Here is a 24,688-nt window from a genome sequence, read left to right as displayed (position 1 = left end):
TGTTATGGTAAGGGGTGGTATTGTACCATACACGTCCGGTAATTTAACACGGCAGTTCAGCTGAGAAGTGGATCTGTTCATTGCCGAGCTGAGGTGGATATCCATTGATAATAAATACACATTAGTTACTGATCTATCAGAATCTAGGTAATTTATGCCTGGGCCAGGATGGACAATTGTATGCACTTGGACAGACTCAACCAAGGAGCCCAGACTGGTCGAGACAAAACATATCATCCAATATCTTCGCCTGTTGTTTCAGGATCTGTCCATCAATAGATGGACCTTGGAGTGCATGTCCAACAAAAGACAGAGCAGAACATACACCCAATAGTCGAAGAGTATGTATACCCAACTTTCCGGCCGCAGTGCCTTTATACGCTGTCAGAAATGCCCTGGAGCACTCGTCCATCTCCTTCTCTCTCATATTCAACTGTTCCCCCGTGCGGCGCAGCATATGAAGAAAATGTCCTACATCTCTCTCAGGTGTGCCAGCGGGATTGCCGTTCTCATCAAGCGAGCAGTGTAATGTAGTCACGTCGATGACGGTGGTCCGACCGGATCTCGGGTCAAAGAAGAAGTTCCCGGGATGGGCATCACCATGCACTACTGCTGCTTGTGGATGACGATATATCTCCTGCCGTGACTGAGCAATGAGTGTATGAACCTTCTCGTCGAGCTTATCCACATCAATCCCAGTGTGTTCAAGTAATATGCCGGTATGGGAACGCAGCCGATTGACCCGTCCTGGCGCTGCGTCGTAGTACCATTCGAGATATCCCTCACTCGAGCGTCCTTGGACGGCGTAAGAATGCAGTTTGGCCAGGGTTTTGGCCGCTTCTATAACACCACGCTTCAACACTGTGACGCTATCGTCTCGTTCGGGTCCATCTAGCAGACCTAAACGCGCCATGAGCTGATAGAGGGAGACTCCTTGAGCTACCCTGTATGTGACTACGCCAGTCTCCTTTTCGTCCCATGTCGTTCGCCCCACGGCAATGGGGGTTGGGGTGTTGATATCGCCCTTGGTTTGATGCAGCAACCATTCCAAACTCGACAGTTCTTCTGCGATGCCGTTATCCAGGCCGGCTGGAAATAACTTGATCACCGCTAGCTCCTCACCCTGCGACAGGATAGCAGCGTCTGTCTGTCTTGTCTGGTAGCTGTGAGTAAAGGTAGAATGCGCGAAGAAGACCGGCGCTCCAGAGAATCCCTTCACATGAGGTCCATCTAATGGTCGTAGAATGACTTGATGACCCAACGCTTTAGAAACGAACTCGTTAAGGGCGTTTAGTGATGGAGCTATTTCTGGTAGACTCTTCACTACCGCGGCAGCTTGTTCTCTTTCCGGTACTCCGTTATGATTACGGATCGTTGTAGCACATCGGAGAGAAGCATCCACCTCTGGGCTAAGGAGCGGTCGATATGGCAAGAGAGAACCATGGGCTGTCTGCACTGTGTCCCCTTCATGATGCTCCATGGCAGCATCTAGTAATGCCTCTGCTGCATGTGCCCATGAATACCCCCGCATAACATTCTGTAATTCTCTCGCATTGCGTACTGCCTGGATTGGATTCTGTCGAACTTGATTAATTCGATCGGCCCAAAGGCCCACGCGACTGCTTTTGATCGAGGCAGGAATCCCGTACGCTTTCTCATCCATCACTACTACTGCATCGCCCAACTCAGCTGGAATACGACTTCGGTCCAGAGCAAACTGCCCAGCACCGCTGTCCTCTGTTACGAGAATAGGAATTCCAAGCCCTGCAACCTCGGTGAATATCATCCCGAACCCTTCATGTGTGGATGGCATCACCACCAGATCGGCAGCTTGATAAGACCGACGCACTACATGCTGGTCGTTGGAGAAGGGATGAAACCGAACTAGTGCTGGTATACCAGTCATTTGATCAACTTCCTCTTGTCTCTTTTCCACCTCTCCGATAGGCACCCCAAGTATGTCGATGGTTATGTTTTCCACACCCGACTCCGCCAATTTCCATACAGCGTGGATCGCATCATCGACCCCCTTGGCGGGATCATCTGCCCTACCAGCTAGAAGCACCTTAAATGGATCATCTGGTCGTCTTGCTCTTATATCCTTATCATCTTTCACAATATGAGCACCAGGAATGAGCTCGTGAAACCGGGGCCCTGTCAAACTCCATCGTGGACGCGTCAACTGTCCCACCCACTCGCGCTCTCTGGCCTCGTTGGTGAGCACAGGACCAACCCCCACCGCTAAATCGGCCTTCGGGAGGATCCTTTCGTCCAACATCGCTAGTCTCGTTGCTTCCTCATATCCCTGCTGACGTGATCCTCCGTACCATGCCCACGCTGCATCCGCCTTCCGCAGAGGACTCGTATGCGTGATAAGGGCCAGTTTGGCTGCGGGATAAAACCGATCGCGGACCAAGGCTGCGGCGGCACTGGAATAACGGGAGTGTCCAATGATGAGATCGAAGGGAGAGCGACAGTTCGCATCTCTGTGGGTGGGCAGACCAAATTCTTCCGGTTGGTGAACTTTGGCCATATAGTACAGGAGCTCTCCATTGGCTTCTGAACCGGGAAGACCGACCACTGTTACGTTTGCATGATGTGTTTGGGAAACGGAATTATTATCTCCAACGAGAAATAGTGTTACAGAAACACCGTTGAGACCTGCCAAGCCATTGACGAGTTCCTGATTCAGGAATGGTATGCCACCTTTACCACATCCACTTGCGTTGGAAACCACGAGGATGTTACGTTTCCGAGCTCCTTGGTCTCGCAGCAACTCGGCTATGGAACGGAGCCGTTGGAATTCCCCTTCAACAACTGCTTGGTTTCCATCCTGACTCTGGTTGAACTTGTCCACCGCGGACCAGAGCCGACTCATCTGGATGCGCAGACGAACCAGTCGAACAATGTCTGGATCAAGGGACATGTTATGCTCATGATATGCAGTCCAGAATGTCTCCTGAAGACTCGTAACATCGTCGTCGCTGACTCCAAACGACGGTGCGTATTTCCGCAGCCGTTCATAGAATCCAGCGGTGTCCATCTCGGCCAGACCGGTTGGTTTCCCTGATTCATCTATCGACAAACGCACGCCACCGTAGTCAATCATAGTGACTCCAATGTTTGAATCCCAGAAGAAGTTTCCCGGCGAAGCATCGCCATGGGTCAGCGAGGTTGTGGCTCGGTGCTTTGCTTGGTGGATAGCATATTCCACCATATCCTGCATTTCTTCCCGTCGGTCTACTCCAATGCCGGCATTGTCGTATCCTGGAGCCGCGTCCGTCTGTATCTCTTCTATCCATCCTCGTATCCGTTTCCTTATATTTTCCAGTGCATTCTCGGCTGCATCGCACCATTCTCCCCTTCTCCCAGTGTGCAGCTTGGCCAGGACGGATGCCACCGCCCTCATAGCAGACCGAAGATCCCTCAATAGGTGTTGATATCGCTGCTCAAAGAACGCCGGCAACGCCTCTGAGAAGTAGATATCGACGCCTTGTTTCTCGAGAGCCTTATGCGCCTCCCAATCGACCGGAATGTCGCCACGATTCTGCTCCATAAATATCTGTAATTTATGACGGTTCGTCACATCCATAGCCGCGTCCCGTACCAGGCTCCGCAAGCGAGTTATCCATCCCAGCTCGCAAAGTATCGTATTTACGGCCTTTCCCGTAGCGACCTGATATACAACAACCCCAGCCAGAGCCCCAGATTCTTCATCACGGGTTCTTCCCACACCAATCGGATGCACAGCTCGAGGAGGGCTTGGTAACGAGCGAAGTGTCTTGTAGCTAGCCAATTCGTCCAACAGATCGCTGTGGCGGTGTGGTGGGTAGACCTTGACGACGGCGATGGGCCTTTTGGTCTTATCTTCGGTGTCATTGTCGTCTTCATCGCATGGTCGAGCAAAGTATATGGAACATCCCGATTGACCAGCTGCGCCTGATCCTTGCAGACGCCTCAATTGCACCCGTTGGCCGAGAATAGTGTCTACCACCTCCCCAAGGGTGGCCATCTCGGGGAGAGCAGTGATGCATAGGTCGTCGTTGTCATTGTGGTTGATTTTGTCTGCATCGTGCGGGTGGTTCGAGGTAAATGGGGAGGAAGGGGGTATGGTCTGCATCGTGCTCTGACTTTGACTCTATTCTGTTCGTCACTGACAGCAGGGCAGTACTTCATTATTTCTATGGACCGACGGTATATCCAATACCCATGCAGCAAAGATCGAATACGGTCCCATACATGGCCTGTATTACCAAAAATACATAATTTGATTGCCGATCGTCAGGATCGAAAACTCTAAGATCGCGATACACCAGACCAAGATGGCATCTGGTCGCATGTCCCAACATTTCTTGAATCCGTGGCTGACTGTGCTTCGCAGTCAATACATCACAATCTGCATACGACGTGCTAGGTTGCTACATACCATGCACTACATTCGCCATTGAGCTGACGCTCCGAAACAAGTACCTGACCAGTCCATCTCCATGCCCTTCTCGTGGCTTGAGCTGAGCTGAGCTGAGTTGAAAGTGGGCCTGAAGCTCGTAGAAAATTTCCCATTTTCTCCACTCTCTACGAGCTATGCTCTTGTCTTCCCTTCCCCCTATCCGACCAACATCCACTTCTTCCCGTGTTTCGTCTGCATGTGTTGAAAAATATTTTTAAGCGTAGTGTGACTAGTGTCCAGAAGCAATGATGCAATACTATCGATGGCCTGAATGTTCCTCGGTGGGACCTCTAAATTAGTGTCAGGTACTATTGGCAGCATTCCATAAGTCTCCTTACGCAAGCTGAACAATTGTTTGAGCGGAGTTGAGGTCTCTTTGCGCTCCGATCGATCTTGCTACTGTTGCATGTTTGGCGCAAGGGCTGATGGAAAATATTTCCGTACTTTAGTCAGCTTCCCAAACAGCAATATTTTAGGGCAGCAGGGCTATTCAGCCAAGGCACCTTCCTGCCTCTGCTACTACCTATCCCTGAACTCTGCGGTTGCATACGGATATGCGCTGGACTCTTGTGATAAGATTCCTTGTGGCATTCTTGAGCGCTGATCAGAGAATGTAGTGGAGAACTAGATGGGGCAAATCAAGGGGTTCCTCTGAAGAAACGACTTCGTGGTCTGGCCCGTCAAAAAGCTAAAGTAGCACGCGAAACAAATAATCTCGGCTAACAAACAGATGGTCCGGGCGCTTCCCAGCCGAGAACCATGAAAACATCACGAGAATCAAGATTCCAAAGTGTTCTGACTGAGCTAGTCAAAGGTGCTGCGTTAGAGGAACCTAAAAGGAGGCGACAGAGGGCCCCATCCCAGAAATTTGTCGAGAGGCCTCTCGCTCTGCCTCTATATAGCAGGATGTGACTGGTTATCTTGGACACGCAAGTTTTGTTCATGGAGATTATGGAAAAAAGGCTCTTGGCATTAAGGGAGAGTCAACTGGCGAGTGCGGTTAATCATCAATCCCGAGAAAATTCTGAAACGACGTTCACCGCCATCTGATCCCTTAACTCGTCTTCTTAGGTCTATATAAAGAGTTATAGACAGCCTATCATGGACCCAGGGCTCGATGACGATCTGTTCCCAGGTAATAAGTACTGCCCTCTATGTGGGGTGGTTCTCCTGTGCGAAGAACTGGAAGACGACCCCGAGACCCGGCGTCCCTGGTACGCCGAAGTACGCGGTGTGGCCAAGGTAAATTTCAGCGACATTTTCATGACAGGCGTCGGTTTTATGAGCGCCCGCGAGACTCTCTGTGCGCCGTTAGATGAAGAGTTGGACTATCTCACCGCCGACGAGGAAGCGCTATACGATGTAGATTTACTGCAAGCGGAATCAGAAAGGCACGGCTTTGGTCTTCATGATTCCTGCTGGATACTGCTGCAGGATCGTCTGTGGCATACGATTGACTCGGATAAAATTGCCCATTCTCTGTATAATCAGTTCTACTGCACCCCATGCCCATACCGATCTAGTCTCTCCTTTGGCCATGATTATGGGGGTGCTAAGCGATGGCAACGGGCGTTGGATGACATGGGCATGCCAGAGGACATGCCACCTCTCTTACAGGCAGACCCCTATGCTATTCCCCTATTGGAAAAGCTGGAGGAGAACGCACCTGATGTGGATGGTAGACGAGAATCTCCCCCGGCGTACAATACGACGTCTACTGACATCAATACTGGCTACCGTAACTCCTTCGGCCGGCTGTCATCAGAACTATTATATGAAGTTGTATCATACTTATCTGTGCCTGAGCTGCTTGACCTGAGATGTACAGGTCGAGAGCTTTCGCAGCGCCTGGTATTCTCGAGTCTGCCACAGTCTTTTTGGAAGAGGCAGTTTGCTCGAGGCTCCAGCATGGATTTCTTGTTCCCTGATCTCGAACAGTCACGCGATTGGTTCCGTTTATATCGCGGTACATTGTCCATCCTTCAGGCCAAAGATCAATCGCCTGAACAGCTCTCCCTGCTCAACCGCAAGAGAATCCGTGAGCTCCTGGAACCGATAGCATCGGTAGTAGAAGCGGACAGTGGACGGTCGAAAGAACCTCGCGGGCGCCGGGCGAACTGTATGGAGTTAAGACCTGGGCAATGGTTCGTGTCCGAGGGGTTAAACCAATGGCGCGCTGAAAACATCTATACGGGATATCTAACCCTGGAAACCGAGTATCTTCCACATGGATGTCACGTCCCTCGCTACCGGATCGGCACGTTCCCACAGTCTATGCCGCGTGGTGGAGAAATGAAAATATCAACTGTGCAGCTAGGTGCACGAGTATTCATTTCCGGTATCAGTCTTCAAGAAGGGGCCGTTGGATATGGTGGTTTGACCGGCCTGGTAACGATCAAGGTGCCTCCTCGCGCCAAATTCAATCAAATTGAAGTGGCCTTTTGCCCAGAAGGCCTGCGGGGGATCCGCTTTCATTTTGGCGGAAACACTACATCTGACTGGGTCGGGGATACACTGGATAAGGACATGAGCTATGGTGTCCTGCGAATTCCTCATTCGCCCTGTGCAAAATATCATATTTTCGCTGGCACTGATGTAAGCGCTTCTTCCACCACTACTGATTTAATGACTAACGCGTGCAAGGCACATAAAATAACCGCCATTGGAACCATTCATAACGAGTCGCGGGAAGAGAGATCTAGCAAGCCCTTCTGGCTGGATTATCCTCTAGATCTCACTCTCCCTGATTCATATTTGTGGCAGTCTGAACGACCCAGCCATGATAATCTACGGATTTATCAATTCCCAACCGAAAGTCTAGGGACGCCCTATCGCCCCTTGATGAATATCGACTTTGGAGGGCCTAATGGCGAGTGGCTTGATTCTCTCCTCAGCATTGAGGTGCATGTCTCATCAGAGTTCTCTCCGATCCTAGGAATGACATTCAATTACTCCGACAAGACCTTGCGGTTCGGCGAATGTACTTCAGACAAGAAATTGACCTTTTCAATTGATGGGTCAGGTGGGGAACGGATCACCGACGTTGTAGGGAGTACAATAAGTAATACTGATGCCAGCTGTATTTATGGCTTTAGGGTGTGTATTCTACCTCTGCTCACCTAGACCTCCATTTCTAACCCTACCCAGGTCACCACAAACCGGAACCGAGAAATGGAGTTCCAGCCTCGCGATCCATCCGACAGCTCCGGCAGCCCAACGGGGGTTTGTCCAAATAGCTGCTATCTTGAAAATCTTCCTCAGGGACGCATTATTACCGGATTTGTGGCCACACAGCGCGTGAGTAAAACTATCCAAGTATTGGTGTTTCCGGGTGCTGACACATGACAGTATGGTGAGAGGCACTTTAAAGAGTTGGGTATTCAAATTCAATTGCCCAGTGGCTCTAATGAAGGCCAGATTCCATGACAACTTAATTAAGAGATGGATCGAGCTGGCTGGATAAATTGAGACTTGGCTGGTCTGTCTGTTACCGCACTATGAAGTCATGCATAGGGCCGTCTAGCGAAGCAAACAAGCATTCGAGCTTTGGTTTATTCGGGGATACGACAGGTGCAACAATATCTTCCTGAGAGATATCCTGTTTATGTCGTTACCTCTATGCAGTCGTAGTTTACTAGGATAAGATACTCAACAATGATAGCTGTCATAAATCGATATTTTGTGGCTGGTAATCTGCGATGATTGCAATAAGGAGACTGATATATGTGCTGTGCGCTGCTGATATAAGCCCAGGACACTTTCTGTGCTTTTGATGTTAGGAAAGCTTTCTATTTAGATCCTCTTTCCAATTAACGTTAACATGACCCTCGAGCCTCAACAATTAGGCCTCGACTACTAGTCGTTATTTTCATATCCACTTCCATAGACTATAGAGCGATATGATATGGCTTCGTTAAAGAGACTTGGCAGCCGATGCTACAATTAATGGCTGTGCTTCTCGGTTGTGGTTAGAAATTCGGAAAATATCGCTCACATGCGCGATTTCGACCCTGGATTCTAGCTAATCCGGCAGTTACCGATTTCACGGTGTCCAAAATAAAGCTTTACCTGACACTAAGGTTAAGCCTTCAATCTTATATCCTTCGCTTCGAGTATACCGATTGGGCCCGGGTCGGCTCAGGGCGCTACTAAGTACAGTCGCCGTTTGCCCATCTCTTAATATTCAGTCTAGTCCTCCCAAATGTAACGTACAACTTTGTGGTACCTCTTAGGCCTGATATAGAGATCTATTGGCAACATTGTGTCCTCAGAGACCACTACGAGAGTCAAAAGCCACGCAACGGATAAAGTCTGACTTGATAATTAACTCTAATATGTAGTTCACGATTGGCCGAGAGAATTGCCCTGCTGCGGTGATTCATCCCTTTTTCTATAATTGATAAAGTTTTACTCGGGCACTCGATTGTCTGTCGACACTAGCTATCAAAAGAACGGCACATAAACATCACAGCTTCCCTCTATAATTCACCAAAACACCATCTTCATAGAATTCTAATACAGCGGCAAAAATTCCATTACGTCTTTCCCAGAAGCTCAACCCATTACCACAAAATGTATCTTACCAAGATCATCCCAATGGCACCCCGAGTTTTGAGCCCTTGGCCACGTGACCACTACGCTTAGTCACCCCAGTAGGTTGCTCGTCCAACAGACGGTATGGTATGCGATGGTGTAGATGCTGTGCTATGCGATAGGTAAAGCAGTTTCTCTAGATTAACCTAAACTTGCATTTTCGAAGGCAGCGTTTTATCTGGAGGCTTGATGTTTTCCTCGCATGCTCTGAGAGTTTATCTCACTGTCTATTAGTATACAAACCGACTAACCTTCCGTTATATATATGCGCAGTATTTCTTTACCTTCTATGTGCAACAACCCAAGTTTTGTTCTGCATTTTATAGATGAATCAACAAGTTAGCTCGGATTGCTTACTTCCCCAACGTCTCTGTAATACTTTCTAGGAGGATCCTCCGTCTATACCCTGGGTCTAAACCCGACACGACCTGCCACCCGCATCCAATGCGCCCACCGACTGCTTGAGGCATTATCAAAAATAGGCAGATCAATGGTCTGCTCAATCTCAACAGCTGTGATACACAACGGATCTCTTTGTACGCGTCCTTCACACGAAACTGACTAAGCAAGGTAGCTGTGACTAGTTGCTAACTAACGGAGTAGAAGTAGTGGGATTCATGATCCAATTTTCTGAGAACAGGTCACGGTTGTTACAGGTACCTACAAGTCACTTGAGGACCCCAGGGTTGGGGCAGTGGTGGGTTATACCAAGAGATAACCAAATGTGCACATAAGGCAATGAAAATAAATATTAATATAATTTGCTATCCGAACGACTATCACTATCGTTGTCTCTATACAATCACAATCCCACTTCCATTCAAGTTAGACTTGGACTTTTCTGTCTCAGCCCAGGCAAGGTAGGACGCGCCGGCACTGTACATTATTGAATCGTCCCAAGACTGGAGATGCCAGGTAAAACCATCCTTTGACACCATCGATGTGCTGACTCGCAGGCGCAGGTCTTTTGCCTGGGCATAGTCCAGCTCATCCAGGGCCAACAAGACCTTGGGCGTACGCGAGAAGGTCTTGTCAAAGATCACAGCGGACGTCGCATCATGCCTGTGCTGGCTCGGCACCCGGATGTCGTTTGTCGAAAAGCGTCCGCTAATCATGTCAGGTCGGCCAGCCTCATAGGCAAACCAACTGACACAAACCCCATGCATAACGCCACTCGACCTGGTATCCATGTGGATGGTGAAGCCAGTGTGGTCGATATTTGTCGCGTAGGTCTTGACATGCCAATCTTCACCCTGGAAAAAGTCCAGGAGTGTCAGGAAGCAGACAACCTTGGGCTGGTTCTTGAATGGTGTCGAGAAGGTGACACGCTTTGAGTTCTGACTAGGTTTCTTCTGCCAGCCAGGAATATCGCGAAGGGAGACACTTCCAGTATGGACAAAACCGCAGTCGGGGCCAACTTCCATCCACGTCATTCCAGCAGAGTGGATCTCACTGTTCATCCATGTCCCGATCCTTGCTTTGAAATGTTCCGGACCTTTGTCAGTAATATTGGCCTGGATCCTGAGATTCCGATTAGAGGGGATATCCAGATGATTGAACCCCCAGACCATTGCCGGAGGCGAGGAATACTTCCTGTTCCAGGGAACGGTGGTGACGAACAACTGCTGCGACTTGTTGCCGGTTGCAACCTCTATAGTGTTGAACATGCCCACATCCTGGGTGTCGAAGGGATAGATGAATCGCATGAACTCCTTGTCCCGAGCAGAGAGGAAGTGTTTGCGCTCGGTCCCCTTCCCATCCATTGTCAGCGAGCCTGGGAAGGCATAGAGCATGATTGAATCGGGATCAAACTCGGTGGCTTTGGTATACTTGTCCGGAATCTTCCGAAGCACATTATGGTCGATCTTTGCTTTGTCCCACTTGTTTGGCGGGCCTGAATACCTTGCATACACAGCTTCTTTGTTCCAGTTGATCTCAGCGCGCGGACTGGAATGCTCGTGGGCCGCACCTAGGGCGTGCCCGAATTCGTGGAGGATAGTTGAACGCCTTGCGTTCTCGCTGGTCTTCTCATTCATCCAACCCAGATTCATAGAGTGCCTACCATGTCTAGCGACGCCAGCACTGTCGGTCCCCAAGTAAGAATTAGAACCCCTGGATGGGTCAAAGTTGATCAGTATGTCTGGCGGCGATGATTTATCGTAGTCGACGAATTTGAACTTCAAATTGGCGTACTGCGTCCAGATGGGAGCGAACTTCTTGACCTGGTCATGTTGCCATGGTGTGCCGCTCATGAAAGCAATACGCAATTCACTGCCAGGTTTCCAGAATTTACCCACCATCATGGCAAGTCTGGGCTTTCTTTGGTCCATCCCGGAACCGGCGATGGGGAGCCCCAGAGTTCCATTGCGAGGGTTGATGTGGATGGAGTCGGCAATTGCTTCGTTAAGGCCCTTCTCGTCTAGGTCGTCCATTGGCCCGCCGAACATACACAGGTCGGGGATTGTGTCGTCGTACATGGTGATGATATTATCTCCGCTGAGATTTGTTGTGGTTGTATAGGTGGTACTTGAAGTGGCAGCAGAATAAAGTGGTGGGATCTATGTCGAAGGTAGACTGCTTTTGGTGCACAATCCTCGCTTTTAAGATGAAAGAGGGAAGCGCAAATAGCATCTCCAATGTAACATATATACTGGTGACATCATCCTATATAAGTTTATGGATATCCTTTTGCCTTCATATTCACCTTTACCGAATGCAGCTGCGCGGGTATATCGCATAACGTGGTACACGACACAGGCTTCGTCATCGACTATAAAATATGCTTTCTATTGAGTATATCGGATTGTAGCAGCAAGTTGAATCGAATCTGCTATCGGCTCTTGGTTTTCTATTACGTATGAGAGGATCTAAGAGTTAGGTATATTCCGACATATAACCCAACCATGGAACGAGACAACCTTAGTCGAACATAGATGACACCCATGTAACTGGACGTCGGAATTCAAGACGCTTTACACATGGCTGGTGTCGTATTGTCGCAATATGGGCACCTCCTACTAGCCGTACTGTCTGACAGACCTCCAGATCAGTAAAGTAGTGTGAGGTAGTCAACTCCACTGAGAGGCAAGGACAGCTGAAAGAGCCGGTTATACCGTATAGGTCATAAATGTAGGTCGGCCAGTGGAAGGAGCCAGCAGCGGTTGTATCTCCAGATTTCTCAGGAATGCTTGTGCAACGTGAGTTAGTCTCAGCTCACCATGTCGAGCACCAATCCACAACAGTGCCCCCTGTTCGGACCTGACGGCCATCCTCCCGGACTTAACGTTACTAGAGACCAGTGGATTCCGGTACTATGTTGGAATTATATTGAACAGGGCTAATTTATACCCTGGGTGTGGGGAACTTCCGTATACTTGTCCAAGATTGATTACCACCGTGGTGGTATTATTAATAGTATCTCTACCGATACTTGCAGATACCAGTGGCCCTTTGACAGTGATCCAGGAATCTGGAACACCAGAGTATTTCGAGACAAGTGACGGAATCCTTGGAAATGTCTATCTGAAATGTTCTGTAGCGGAGGAATAATACCTATTTACACAACGAATGCAAATAGCTTTTTTGTAGTACTATTGAAAATATCCACAGTGATGATATAGTACTTGGTCAGAATTCAGCGTTGTTGCAGTCCGGGGTTACATTAGCAACTACTGACATGCTGCAATGTTGGCTCCTTGTATAGGGATAGCTGGCGGTTGGATTATGGAGTGATGAATGTAACAATCCAGTCATGAAGCATAGACCTATCCTGTCCAATACTATTACTTACTAAACCTTTTGCTCGGGAGTGTCAATGTTGGTTTCCAGGCTTGTACATGTAGACAAAGCCTTCAGCCTATGTCTCTTGGCATGGCTCGTATTGCTGTGCAAGCGAATGGATATCCTTTAGTATTTCAAACAGCAGTGCAACAATCTTCTCTGTGACCTAGCGGCACGTACTATTGCGAAGTTACATTATGTTGTCTTATTTTGAAGTCAACACATCTACATCCTGGGCTTATTCTGTATAATTTCCGACAAAGGATAAATAATCAATCTCCCTCTTTACTAACTAGAGATCGGGTAGTGCTTCTATGACATGCTCTACAGCAGTGAAAGGTACTGATATTTGCACTGCTACAAATGCACGCCGGAGAAAGCCTCCCCCCAAAGCGCTCCCGCTTCAATGACGGACTAAGGATAAAACAAGAGGGGAGTTACCATTGGTAGGAACAGTAGTTAACATATGCAATCTGACTATTTCAAAATGAAAAACTCATTCCTGCCACTGGATCCTCCCGCTGCGGAACAAACTCACCATCCCGATAGGCAACAGCCCAGGATCGACAATGTTAAACCCGCCGAATCGGTCGATAATCTCCTGCCCGTAGAGTTCGGCCACCCATTTCCAATACGCATCCATATTTCTCCAATTGCTTTTGATTCCTCTCAGGTTCTGGTGGCCGGAAAGCTGGTTCAGCTCCCGGAACACGGCACCGTTCGGATCGCATTCAATATGCTGTTGCTCGGGGCGTTGTAGAAGCTTTTCATATACCTCCTTTAGCTCACCAGTGAAGCCATAGCCGAGTAGCTCACGATACCGAATATATTCCTCAAATGAGATAAATGTGTGCGCGTCGTCCGGGTAGAAGCCTTGATTATGTATGGCTGCATGTTGGGTACTGTTGAGGCGTTGCTCGTAGCGCACTTTGGCCGAGGCGTACGCGTCCCGTTCCGCTTCCAAGAATTTATCTAAAAGAGTAGTCGGATCTTCGATGAGAGAGTCTCGTAAGCCTACCAGCTGAATGAAGGGACTAGAAAGCTCGAGACCGCCAAGTTCGATCGGGAGAAAGAAGTAACCGTCCGGCACAGAGGTGATGTTAAAGCGTTGGCAGATTATATCCCGGAGGAACTGGATTACACTAACGTCACTTTTGCCACCTTCAGCATCAAGGGAAAACACTACGCGCTGGATTCGTTCATGGGTGGCGAGCATCATATCAACATGCTTGCGCCCGAAGCAGTTGGCAGGCTTGCCGAAGTTGGACGTGAAGAATGTTGTCGCATACGAGTTCCATGCCTGAATCCAACCAAAGACGCTTCTGACCTGGTCTTTTAATTGGCGGTTCAACTCCTCAACGTGGCTGTCTACCATTTGCTGGTCGATTTCAAAATGCCCCGAGTCGGGGTTGAGGTATAGCATGCCCCATCTGACCTGTCCAGGGGGTAAGGCGGGATCGAGGCTGGTCGGGCTTTTTGTAGCTTTGTGCTGGACCTGGGCAGTACCTGTTTTTAATGGATCTAGAGAGATTCCCATTGTCTTGTTGAATCTTTGGATCGCATTCCATGCGGTTACGCAGGTCTGATGGTTTGATGACCAGAACCAGAAGTCATCGTGAACTCGCCAGAGGAGCTCGCCCTCAGTCTTCTGGTTGATCATAAAGTCGAGACAGAAGAGAATGGACTCCCCAAACACGTCACTGAGTACATGGGCTCCAGGAGTACCTCGCTGACGCTGACGAGGCTCAGCGTGAGGGTCATCAATGAACTTGAGCGGTGCTTTCAAGAAGCGCTGGAAAAACCCTAGCCATTTCTCAGAAACACCAAAAAATCCAAGGACTGCATGAATAGTTGCGTGGGACAAGTCCGGGTTTAGAGAATCATATTTCGAGCGAAAGCAAGTCAGCTCTCCCTCAAGTTGAGTCTTGATCAAAATGTCAGTGGCTAAGAGGTGCAACAGGTTTTGTTTGGCATCCATTGGATTTTTGGGGTTGAAAACCTCACGCCCATTGTCAGTATCATAATCATCATCGCTATCTTCACCCTCATCAACGCCAGCTTCCTCCTCGAAGAAAACTGCTGCTCCTCTCGACCTACAGCGCTCCTTTTTGGGCCATACTGTTGTGCTTTTCCGCGCTGTCTGCTTTGTGCGTTTCCTGCCATATGACTGTGAAGCTGCCGTTTGCATGGGGACTTGTGCAGCACTAAACTGCGCAAAATCGGCCTCTTCCTCTCCTTGGTCTAGGCTTCGGTCTTGTTCTTCATAGTCGAGAAGCTGGGAGACAAAATACCCCTTCTGATATATTTTCTCCCGTGTAGATTGCACGCTGTGTTTGGGTGATCGATAGCCTAGGAAGAACTCGCGACGGCTCTTGTCAATTTCTGGAATATTACTTCCGGGCGATTTCCACACGCCACTCGCTTTTCGGAACTCCGTAAAGGCGCTCTTAAAGAAAACCGACCATTTGACACCGAGGTATTGCAAGAAGATGGCCTGGATCAGATCCTCGTGCATATAAATGTTATAGGTTCCGTTCAGTTGGCGTCGCTGTTCGATGGGAACTTCTGTACCCCAGGACCAAGCGTCCAGGGCTGTCATGCGCATGTTCAGCACATCGGAGAGCTCATCCAGGATGATCGCGTTATTCAAGAAGTCTTTTAAAACCGTCCGCTTTTCTTCGGTCAGCAGATCGGACGCCATCAGGCCCGAGATCGTCCATCGTAGTGTGCTCGCGGAAAATAAACGAGAGTACGTCAATGACTCTTCGAACACTTGCACTTTTCTTTGGAGCTCTTTAAAGGCGACCCGTATATCTTTAGCATCTTTCGACGGGTTCTGGAAGAGCTCGCTGAGTAGAAGTTCAATTTCATCTGTGTCGAGTTCAAGCGGAGTGAAGACGGCATCTTCCCATTGTTTCCGGGACTCCAACTTCTCAGCGCCCGGAAGCTGCTCTGGCTCTTCAGACATGGAGACATCGTCATCTGGTGGGGGACCTTTCTTAGTCGACAGCCATTCCATGGTCAGCTGGCCAAAAAGTGTGGCAAACTCGTATTTGAGGGTTTGCATCTCGAGATTGCTGAGTAGAGACTGCTGCCATCGTTGCATGATGGATGGTGAGATAGACGGGTCATATTGAGCCTGCTTAAGAAACCGATCGATATTTGCAAGCGTGATCTCCAAGCGCTCATGGTTGCTGGTATGGCCACGGATCATGCGACCGTTCACCACTGGAATTCCGAAGCACGTCTTGAGGCCATTAGATAACGCCGCAAGTCTCTCGATCTTGGAGTCCAATGCCTGTACGGTCTGTAGTGTCGTAGCTTTATGGCTGAGGAAGATCTCTTGTTTTCTGGAAAGCTCCCGCAGCTTGGCATGAGTAATATCCTGCAGCGTTTGGGAGAGCTCACTCTTCGCAGATGCCATGGTTACGATTTCCCGTTGACTTGAGTTATCAAACGGATGAGGAGTTGACTGAGGGATGGTGGTCCTTTTATACCCAGCCTTGCGGGTGAGGGCTACGCTAGTCGTATGGCTGCCTGGTAGTCGAGTTGGTTACCTAGAGGCGGGGTATTTATATCAACCAAACTCATTGAATGGAACCTCGTATTCCCAAATACGGCAACAGGACTTGCGTGAACCCGCAAATCATGATATGATAGAATACAAGGCCCTGTGTACTCATCAACGCAGGATATTCCTTCTAGGATATACAAACTAGTGCCCTTTTTCTCTCCACACTACTTATTCCAATTTATTTTCAGTGTAGATTCAAAATATCCACATTTGTTTTTAGGCACTTTGTCAGTTTAATAAACCATAACTAAAGGCCTAGCCTTTTGCAAATACTATTAAGGGCTATAGGCGGGAGAGCGCTGAGGGAGAGAGCTGTATTAGAAAAAGAAGGCAGGCCTTCGAACTATATGATCTGGCTACTAGGAAGCAGTGAGGGAGAGAGAAGAAGGATTGATTCTCTATCAACAAACCGAAACTAGCTAATATAGCTAGCTGGAGACACTTGGAGTCTAACGAACCAGGCATCAGTAAATAACCTAACTCAACACTATCTACCTGTCCGAGGGGCTGCTGTCTAAGCTAACACGATCTCAAACAATAGTATTACCATTTGTAAATGCCTCTCTGATGAGATCTTCTGGTTTCCGGAAATGCAACCCGGCAAAAAACTTGCGGCGATGACGCTGCACCAATTCCGGATCGAGCGAGCCGCCTCCTAGTGGCGTGGATATCTGATAGTGTGATAGCAAAATCTCCTCTTCATCCGTCGATGTCTGAATTGTATTGAGAAGCTGTCCAAGACCAATCCGTTTGACTTCAGTCATACTAGGGTATCGCTGCTGGACAAGTTTCGCAAGGTCATTCCAAGTAGTCTTTTCGCCGGAGATGTAGAGATAGGGCTCCCACGAAGGTGCATTGGCGAGCATTGCCAATGCTGCGGCAAGATCACGGGCCGCGGTGAGGTCAATATGGTCATTTCCTGTACCTGGGATGACAATCTGGTTCGTTGCAAGGTCGATAGGAGATGCCGGACCAATATCAGCAAGATATCTGTTCCTTGAAGGAACCACATAGTCCGCGAGCCAACCGACACTAACAATTGTCCACTCCAACTCCGATTGCTCCCGCAATGCCTTTCGGATAGGCTCGCGCGTGTGGTAATAAAAGAGAGGCATGTCTGGGTAGGTCTCCACATCACCCCCGTACTCGGATGGGACAAAACGCTTGCATTTGGGGCTGAGCTGGCATGCTTTGATTAGGTTCAGGTGCGCGTCGATGAAATCAGTTCCATAGGAGAGGATCATGGAGATCAACATCTCACAGTTGTCGATTGCAGCGACCAACGAGTCAACTGAGTAATCCGTGACAACTTGCGAAATGTTGGGACGGCCGTTGAAGATCGGCTTTTCGCTTCGTGACAGTATAACAACCTGATGGCCATACTTGGGGAATTCGTCGCAGATATACCTGGCCATGGCGCCAGAACCAGCTATAGCAATGCGCATGATGGATTGGATTGGTCTTGTAATATGGAGTGGAAGTTGAATAAAGTGTGAATTGATAGAGACATGACGGGTGAGTGCTGGGCGTATATCCCCGTTTTTATGGGCTATAGACAGGGTAGGATTGTATTTTGAGAAGCTCACTATGGCTTACAAATACTTTGTAATTCACCTGTTCACTAATATGCTACATTAATAACGATTTATAACTAACTAACTAACTACTTGATATTCTAGACAAGACGGGCGCCGCGGGTTCCGAGTGGCGGATATTGATGTTCTTTATAATATAATATTGCGGTTTTGATGTGTTGAGTTTAACCTGCTGCTGTAATGACTGCTTATTCATAGATAATGATTCCGCAGTAGGAAGCTAGATATGGTAACATTTCCAACTGAATTTAACTATGGCAGGGAAAACACTATTATACAAGGATTGTGTTGTGGAAAGTAGGATATACGTGAGATACTGTTTCCTTCGTATTGTCTAACTACCCTATCTAGGTACCGTTTCATATATGCCCTTCAAAGCATTCAACTAGGTATAGTATCCGGCCTCGAAAATATAATCCACTATTGCAGTACCAGTCCTCGTGCAACAATAGCTCGTGTAACCCAAGGCAGAAATATACCCAATCGATTTAAGTCCCTGCTTTAATGGCATCTTGCGCCTCGAATATGAGCCTAGGGTTGCAGCGCCTCTGCGAGTATAAATCAGGTAGGTTCCATTGAAAGGCCTCTAGCACGTTGCGAGTATCTTGAATTCTCTCGGGACAAGGTGGACGGCTCTCGTAAAGCGTATCAATGATGATCATTATGACTTCGACAGGAACATTAGCAACAAAAGAACGCCACCTCGCTCCCTGGCCAAGGGGCTTTCCATGCTCGTTAGTAGCCACTGTGATCAACGTTTGGATGTCACGGATTATAAATGGGCTCGAGGACATATGCGTGCGGTTAAAGTTGCCTGCCCCCTATCTAGGACAGTTATGCTTGATCCAGGGCGCCGCATGGTCATAACATGGATATTCAGAAGTGTCATGGATTAGGTCCGGCATCCAAAGTGTTCGGTCAGTTCTCTAAAATATCTCGATCGCTTGTATAAATGCCCGCAGGTCCTGCTTCTCAACGCCGTCTCCCAGGAACCGATCAACCAATAGCCAGCAGTGTGGATGCATGATATATCTAATAAGCACACTCTTTTCTCTATTCCAGTCGGTCTCAAAGAGATTGGCCATATGAAAATCGATGCTCCATCTCTGACTGGCCATTGTGGGCCCAGGAAGATTCAGCGCCTTATCTGAATCAATCATTATACGGTGCTTCTTCCTGTCTACCATAAGATGTGGAGATATTCCAGATATCGACAGGCGGCTTGTCTTTGGATCGTCAAGGACTAAAAGAACGATTGCGTGAGGTGTGCTCGGCAGATGGTGGACACCGGTATAGTTCACTCACTTGCACGGTAGAAACAGGACCACATCGGGGAGTCCGTTTCTTGGTCCAATTGTTCAAGCTCGGCTGCTGGCACAATGAGACTCTTCCTCTTGTTGAACTTTCTTTCCGCCCATGCCCCCCAGACTTTATGCGCTTTCCTCAATTCTGATCCTATGTATAAAGAACACTCTATCCCACACAATACGCAGCAAAGATACGGGTCCCCATTTATAGACAATTTCGGCTTTTTTGTTAGAAAGCAAAGAAAAGGATGAGAGTCTAAGTACTCAAGTGGATGACAGGGTATTGATGTGGTATATAGTATCACGATGATACCATTCAGTAAGCAGGCTACTTCCTGTCGAGGTCTCGCTTGCAACACTATGGTTGCATCGACTGCATACAAAGGGCTTACATCTTCCTATCCCGACGTAATGGTGAAACGGAAATGGGGGTACCGACACCGTAAATGTTGTGCCTAATATCGATGAACCTTTTCATACCGCTATTGTCCAGTTAGCAATCCATTCAGCTCAAGAGCATAAGCTGAAGAGTGAATTTCGGGTCTAAAAGAGAGCGTCGACTTCAACATAGAAAAATGTGCATACCGCTCACCATATCCTCTTGGAAAAGGGAGACAGCCTTCTCTAGGACGGTCCATTGCGAATGTTCAAAGATGAGGAATTAAAATGCCTTCAGGTAGTAAAAATACGGGAAATTAATATATCTTAATTAATTAAATCTATTATATCCTTAGCTATGTTATTCTATAGCCCTCAGGGTGCTCTTCTATCTAAACACTCAGGAGCTGAATAACTCCAACTAGTATCCCCGCACGCCAAGCCGGGTGCGGGATATAGTGGTTCCATAACCAAACTAAATTGTTAGTCTGCCTGGACCCATATTAAACGGGGAATTGGCCCTCTAATTGTCGCTTGACAAAACTACTCAGCAGCCTGGTAGAGTAGAGTTAAAGCAAGCAGGCCTTTCCCTTTATTCTTCAGCTTCTTTCAAAGGTTTATTAATCATTGCCGCTATCTGAGCAACCCATAACTGTATCTTGACCAAACTTCGATTACAATGTTTTGCCCTCCACGAGAAGAGTTTCAAATCGGGTGGATCTGCGCCCTTCCAGTCGAGGCAGCAGCAGCCAAGGAAATGCTTGATGAAAGTTTCGGAATTCTCGATGAACAAGATATTAGAGATCCGAATATCTATACATTGGGTCGAATTGGCAAACATTATATTGTGATCGCCTGCCTGCCTGCAGGACAATATGGCCATACTGCAGCTACTATGGTTGCGAACAACATGATCCGCACGTTCTCTAAGTCCCTACGGGTTGGCTTGATGGTTGGTGTTGGAGGAGGAATCCCATCCACCGCGAGTGACATACGGCTTGGTGATATCGTGATTAGCTGTCCAACAGGCACCTGTGGAGGAGTGCTTCAGTATGATACAGGCAAAGTTGGAGCTGATGGTAAATTTACTCGAACTGGATCTTTGAACAGCCCTCCCAGATCGCTGCTGGCAGCAGTTAGTGCTATGAGGACCGCCGAGCTTACTGACGATCCTCACTTTCCGGAATATCTCCGAAGTGCGATTGGGAGAACCCGAAGAACCCAGGAAGCCTTTGCCAGACCTGATCAACAGAGTGATCGGTTGTTCCAGATCGAGCATGACCATCCGGTTGCAGGAGACAACTGCGATGCATGCCTGAGAGAATGGGAGGAGACCAGGAGCGAGCGTGAGGACAATAAACCACACCTCCACCACGGTATCGTTGCATCCGGAAGTTCTGTCATCAAACACGGATGGACAAGGGAACAGCTCCGCATGCAAACTGGAGCATTGTGTTTTGAAACAGAGGCAGCGGGATTAATGTTGGATTTCCCCTGCATTGTGATTCGCGGTATTTGCGATTACTCTGATTCGCACAAAAACAAGCAATGGCAAGGATATGCTGCCTTGGCAGCAGCATCATACACCAAAGAACTACTGGGATATCTACCAAAGGGTCAAGTGTCGCAAGAAAGCCTGGCTACAAATGTTTGTCGTAAGTGATACTCAGATTGGCCTAGTATTCAATGGTAACATGATTTTGCTTATATGGCACTTTGTAGGCTCCCTAGAAAATCTAAATGAAAACGTTAAAGGCACCAACGAACGATTGGATAAAGCATATGATCAACGAGAACGGCATTACACTGAACAGACAGTTCGGACTTTGACAGCCCAGCAAAAGAAATGTCATCAAGTATTCAAGATATGTAACTATGAGCAGCAGAAGGACATTAATCCCAATCGAATACCAGGAACATGCCAATGGGCTTTACAGAATTTATGTTATCTCCGTTGGTGGGATAGTTGCTGCAATGATCTCCTCTGGATATCAGCTGACCCTGGCTGTGGGAAATCTGTGCTTGCTAAGTCACTTATTGATGATGATTTTCAAGCATGCAGTTCAACAGTATCAGTTTGTTACTTTTTTTTCAAGGATAACGAGGAGCAAAATGATCTTGCTACAGCGCTTTGTACAATATTGCACCAGCTCTTTAGTCAACAACCCAGTCTCCTACAACATGCGGTGTCATCTTGGGAGAGAAATGGGGAGAAACTTCGACAAGAGACTAGTGAGCTTTGGCGGATTCTCTTGACAGCGACGTCAGATCCTACATCTCCAAAGACTATTTGTGTGCTTGATGCGCTTGATGAATGTCGCCCAGTGGACCAGAACCGACTCATTCAATGGCTCAAGGATTTCCATAACCAGACCAGGTCATCAACGCAGAAGAACTGGTTAAAGTTTCTTGTTACCAGCCGACCCTACGATGACATCCAGAATAATTTCAAGTCCATAACGGACTCATTTCCGCATATACATCTGCAAGGGGAGCAGGAAAATGACCAGATTCATAAGGAGATTGATCTTGTTGTGAATATAAAAGTCAAAGAACTGGCTACAATATCAAGTCTTTCGACTGACGTGGAGCAGCAACTGAGATATCAACTACTTCAGATGGAACACCGCACGTATCTGTGGCTATATTTAGCTATTGATGATATCCGCAACAGATTCCAGGAAAGCCTTGACCCCACTGAGGTGTCCATTGAGTTAATACCATCTTCCGTAAATGAAGCATATGAGAGGATTCTCGCTCGAGTCCCACTTAACCAAGTTAATACGGTGAGATTAATTCTTCAGATTATTGTTAGTGCCCGGCGTCCTTTGACAATACAGGAAATGGGAATGGCATTGGGAATAGGGAGGTCTTCCAGGTCGCAAACTGCAGCAAAGGCTAGGATAAATCCAGGAATCTTGGTTCAAAGAGTACGGCGATTATGCGGCCTATTTGTATTTGTCAACAACTCAAAGATCTATCTCATACACCAGACAGCCAGGGAGTTTCTTGTTAAGAGAAATATAGCCCACAAACCTAGCTCAAGGTACTCCTTCCAATGGCAAGACGCCGAAAGAACAATGTCTCAAATCTGCATTCGATACTTGGGGATGGATGACTTGGAAGCCAACCAAGAACAAACAGAATCTGATATACAATGTTTTCTGTCATATTCAGCAGAGTACTGGGCTGACCATGTTCGAGGGATGTCCTCGTCACAACAGCAAGAAATGGTTGATCTGGTACATGGCGTATACAGCACCACAACGGGGAGATATAGAATGTGGTTCCCTATATTTTGGAAATCTGTTGGGTTATTTGACGGGTATCATGCAAGGCGGTCGTTGCCCAAATTGGATGCAGTACACCTGGCGGCTTTCAACGGACATAGCCATGTGTTAAGATTGATCATCACATCAGAGGAGAATACTATAAACAAAAAGGATAGCACTGGAGCTACTGCTTTGATGTGGGCCTCATATAATGGCTACTATGAGGCTGTGGAAATGCTGTTGAGCAAAGGAGCCGATATCAACGCTCAAGGTCGACAATATGAAACTGCCCTGCAGGTTGCTTGTTGCAGAGGACATGACCAGGTCGTTCAGATACTATTGGAGAAAGGAGCCAATATCCACCATTTCAGTGGAAAATATGGAAATGCCCTGCAGGCTGCCTCTCTCGGAGGACATGACCGGATCGTTCAGATGATATTGGAGAAAGGAGCCTATGTAAACATATCTGGTGGATATGGTGGAACTGCCCTGCAGTATGCTTGTCTCGGAGGACATGACCAGGTCGTTCAGATACTATTGGAGAAAGGAGCCAATATCCACCATTTCAGTGGAAAATATGGAAATGCCCTGCAGGCTGCCTCTCTCGGAGGACATGACCGGATCGTTCAGATGCTATTGGAGAGAGGAGCCGATGTCAACGCTGGTGGTGGACACGATGGATCTGCCCTGCAGGCTGCTTCTTCGGAAGGACATGTCCAGATTGTGCAGATGCTGTTGGAGAAAGGAGCCGATGTCAACGCTGGTGGTGGACACGATGGATCTGCCTTACAGGTTGCGTCTTCGGAAGGACATGTCCAGATTGTGCAGATGCTGTTGGAGAAAGGAGCCGATGTCAACGCTGATGGTGGACACTTTGGATCTGCCCTACAGGTTGCTTCTTCCAAAGGACATGTTCAGATTGTGCAGATGCTGTTGGAGAATGGAGCTAATGTCAATGACGTGGTGCTGCCGGATGTTAGTGGCAAGGTTCATTCTCGTTTTCCTGTGGGCTGCGTTTCAAGTTAATGTAATTGGCCACCCTGGCGCAATTGTGACCTGATGTGACTATTGTTGGTTGTGGGATCTAGTCATATCTGGAACAAAGACGTTGCGATGCTTGGACCTTTTTCAGTACTGTCGTTTTCATAGATGATCGTCATTAGTGTTTTCTAGGTTTGATGACTCAACAATTCACGGATAGAGAAGTGGCTGAAATAGTGTATATCCAAACAATCCCTTTAGAAGTCGCTCTCTTTCAGTACTCTATAGCTGACAGGCCTGTTCTAGATCTTGTAGGTCCAGAATCTAGGATAGTCAGGCATTATCAATTAGTATCAGCGAACTAATTATAAGGCCCAAGCGCCCTCGACTACACAAGAAAGGCTGTCAAATACTGCCAAACTGGGCATGACACGCATCCAGATATAGATTGATTGAAAGGTTCAAACACTCCAGTAATAGCCTGCAATGCATAGAGCAGTTCTAGGGCATTGCTATATAAGAGTTGTCTCTACGAGGGCCTTCTGTGGGTGTAGTTATACTATCCCGAATGCTATTTCAATCTTTCCCGATCTATTACCAGGGAGCACTGTTGTTATAACTGGAGGATTTAGATTTTTATTTGACAACTATAAATCTCATTTTCAGGGTACAGGATTCGATTGTCTTTGAAAGCAATTTCTCTTTGGACAGCCCAGGTTGCGGGTTTCATCGCGAGTAATCTATCTTGTTCAATGATTGGA

General features: G+C 47.8%; 7 protein-coding genes across 7 annotated transcripts; 2 read left to right on the top strand and 5 right to left on the bottom strand.

Moving 5' to 3' along the window:
- Positions 1-196: 196 nt before the first annotated feature.
- F9C07_10174 (putative glycosyltransferase) lies at positions 197-4,120 on the bottom strand (the record flags this gene model as incomplete). Its single annotated transcript, XM_041286155.1, has 1 exon — positions 197-4,120. The coding sequence occupies one exon, from the start codon at positions 4,118-4,120 to the stop codon at positions 197-199; it is 3,924 nt and encodes a 1,307-aa protein (XP_041146959.1).
- Positions 4,121-5,300: 1,180 nt separating this feature from the next.
- On the top strand, positions 5,301-8,273 carry F9C07_1603344 (uncharacterized protein). The gene is made up of 4 exons (XM_071508245.1): positions 5,301-7,042; positions 7,091-7,543; positions 7,595-7,744; positions 7,796-8,273. The coding sequence occupies exons 1-4, from the start codon at positions 5,549-5,551 to the stop codon at positions 7,871-7,873; spliced, it is 2,175 nt and encodes a 724-aa protein (XP_071366753.1). The 5' UTR covers positions 5,301-5,548; the 3' UTR covers positions 7,874-8,273.
- Positions 8,274-9,834: 1,561 nt separating this feature from the next.
- Positions 9,835-11,517, bottom strand: F9C07_10176 (uncharacterized protein; the record flags this gene model as incomplete). Its single annotated transcript, XM_041286154.1, has 1 exon — positions 9,835-11,517. One exon carries the CDS (start codon positions 11,515-11,517, stop codon positions 9,835-9,837), a length of 1,683 nt encoding a protein of 560 aa, XP_041146957.1.
- A 1,296-nt stretch (positions 11,518-12,813) lies between these two features.
- F9C07_1603332 (uncharacterized protein) lies at positions 12,814-16,362 on the bottom strand. Its single transcript, XM_041286153.2, has one exon. The coding sequence runs from the start codon at positions 16,242-16,244 to the stop codon at positions 13,317-13,319; it is 2,928 nt and encodes a 975-aa protein (XP_041146956.1). The 5' UTR covers positions 16,245-16,362; the 3' UTR covers positions 12,814-13,316.
- A 562-nt stretch (positions 16,363-16,924) lies between these two features.
- On the bottom strand, positions 16,925-17,839 carry F9C07_10178 (uncharacterized protein; the record flags this gene model as incomplete). The annotated part of the gene is made up of 1 exon (XM_041286152.1): positions 16,925-17,839. One exon carries the CDS (start codon positions 17,837-17,839, stop codon positions 16,925-16,927), a length of 915 nt encoding a protein of 304 aa, XP_041146955.1.
- A 638-nt stretch (positions 17,840-18,477) lies between these two features.
- On the bottom strand, positions 18,478-18,783 carry F9C07_10179 (uncharacterized protein; the record flags this gene model as incomplete). Its single annotated transcript, XM_071507361.1, has 1 exon — positions 18,478-18,783. The coding sequence occupies one exon, from the start codon at positions 18,781-18,783 to the stop codon at positions 18,478-18,480; it is 306 nt and encodes a 101-aa protein (XP_071366752.1).
- Positions 18,784-20,195: 1,412 nt separating this feature from the next.
- Positions 20,196-24,178, top strand: F9C07_2284161 (uncharacterized protein). The gene is made up of 2 exons (XM_071510670.1): positions 20,196-21,329; positions 21,397-24,178. Exons 1-2 carry the CDS (start codon positions 20,354-20,356, stop codon positions 23,970-23,972), a joined length of 3,552 nt encoding a protein of 1,183 aa, XP_071366751.1. The 5' UTR covers positions 20,196-20,353; the 3' UTR covers positions 23,973-24,178.
- Positions 24,179-24,688: the final 510 nt, after the last annotated feature.

The sequence above is a fragment of the Aspergillus flavus genome, chromosome 4 (genome assembly GCF_009017415.1).
Source record: "Aspergillus flavus chromosome 4, complete sequence".
NCBI lineage: Eukaryota > Fungi > Ascomycota > Eurotiomycetes > Eurotiales > Aspergillaceae > Aspergillus > Aspergillus flavus.
Note: the sequence above shows the minus strand (reverse complement) of the source record. Positions and strands in the feature narration are given on the sequence as shown.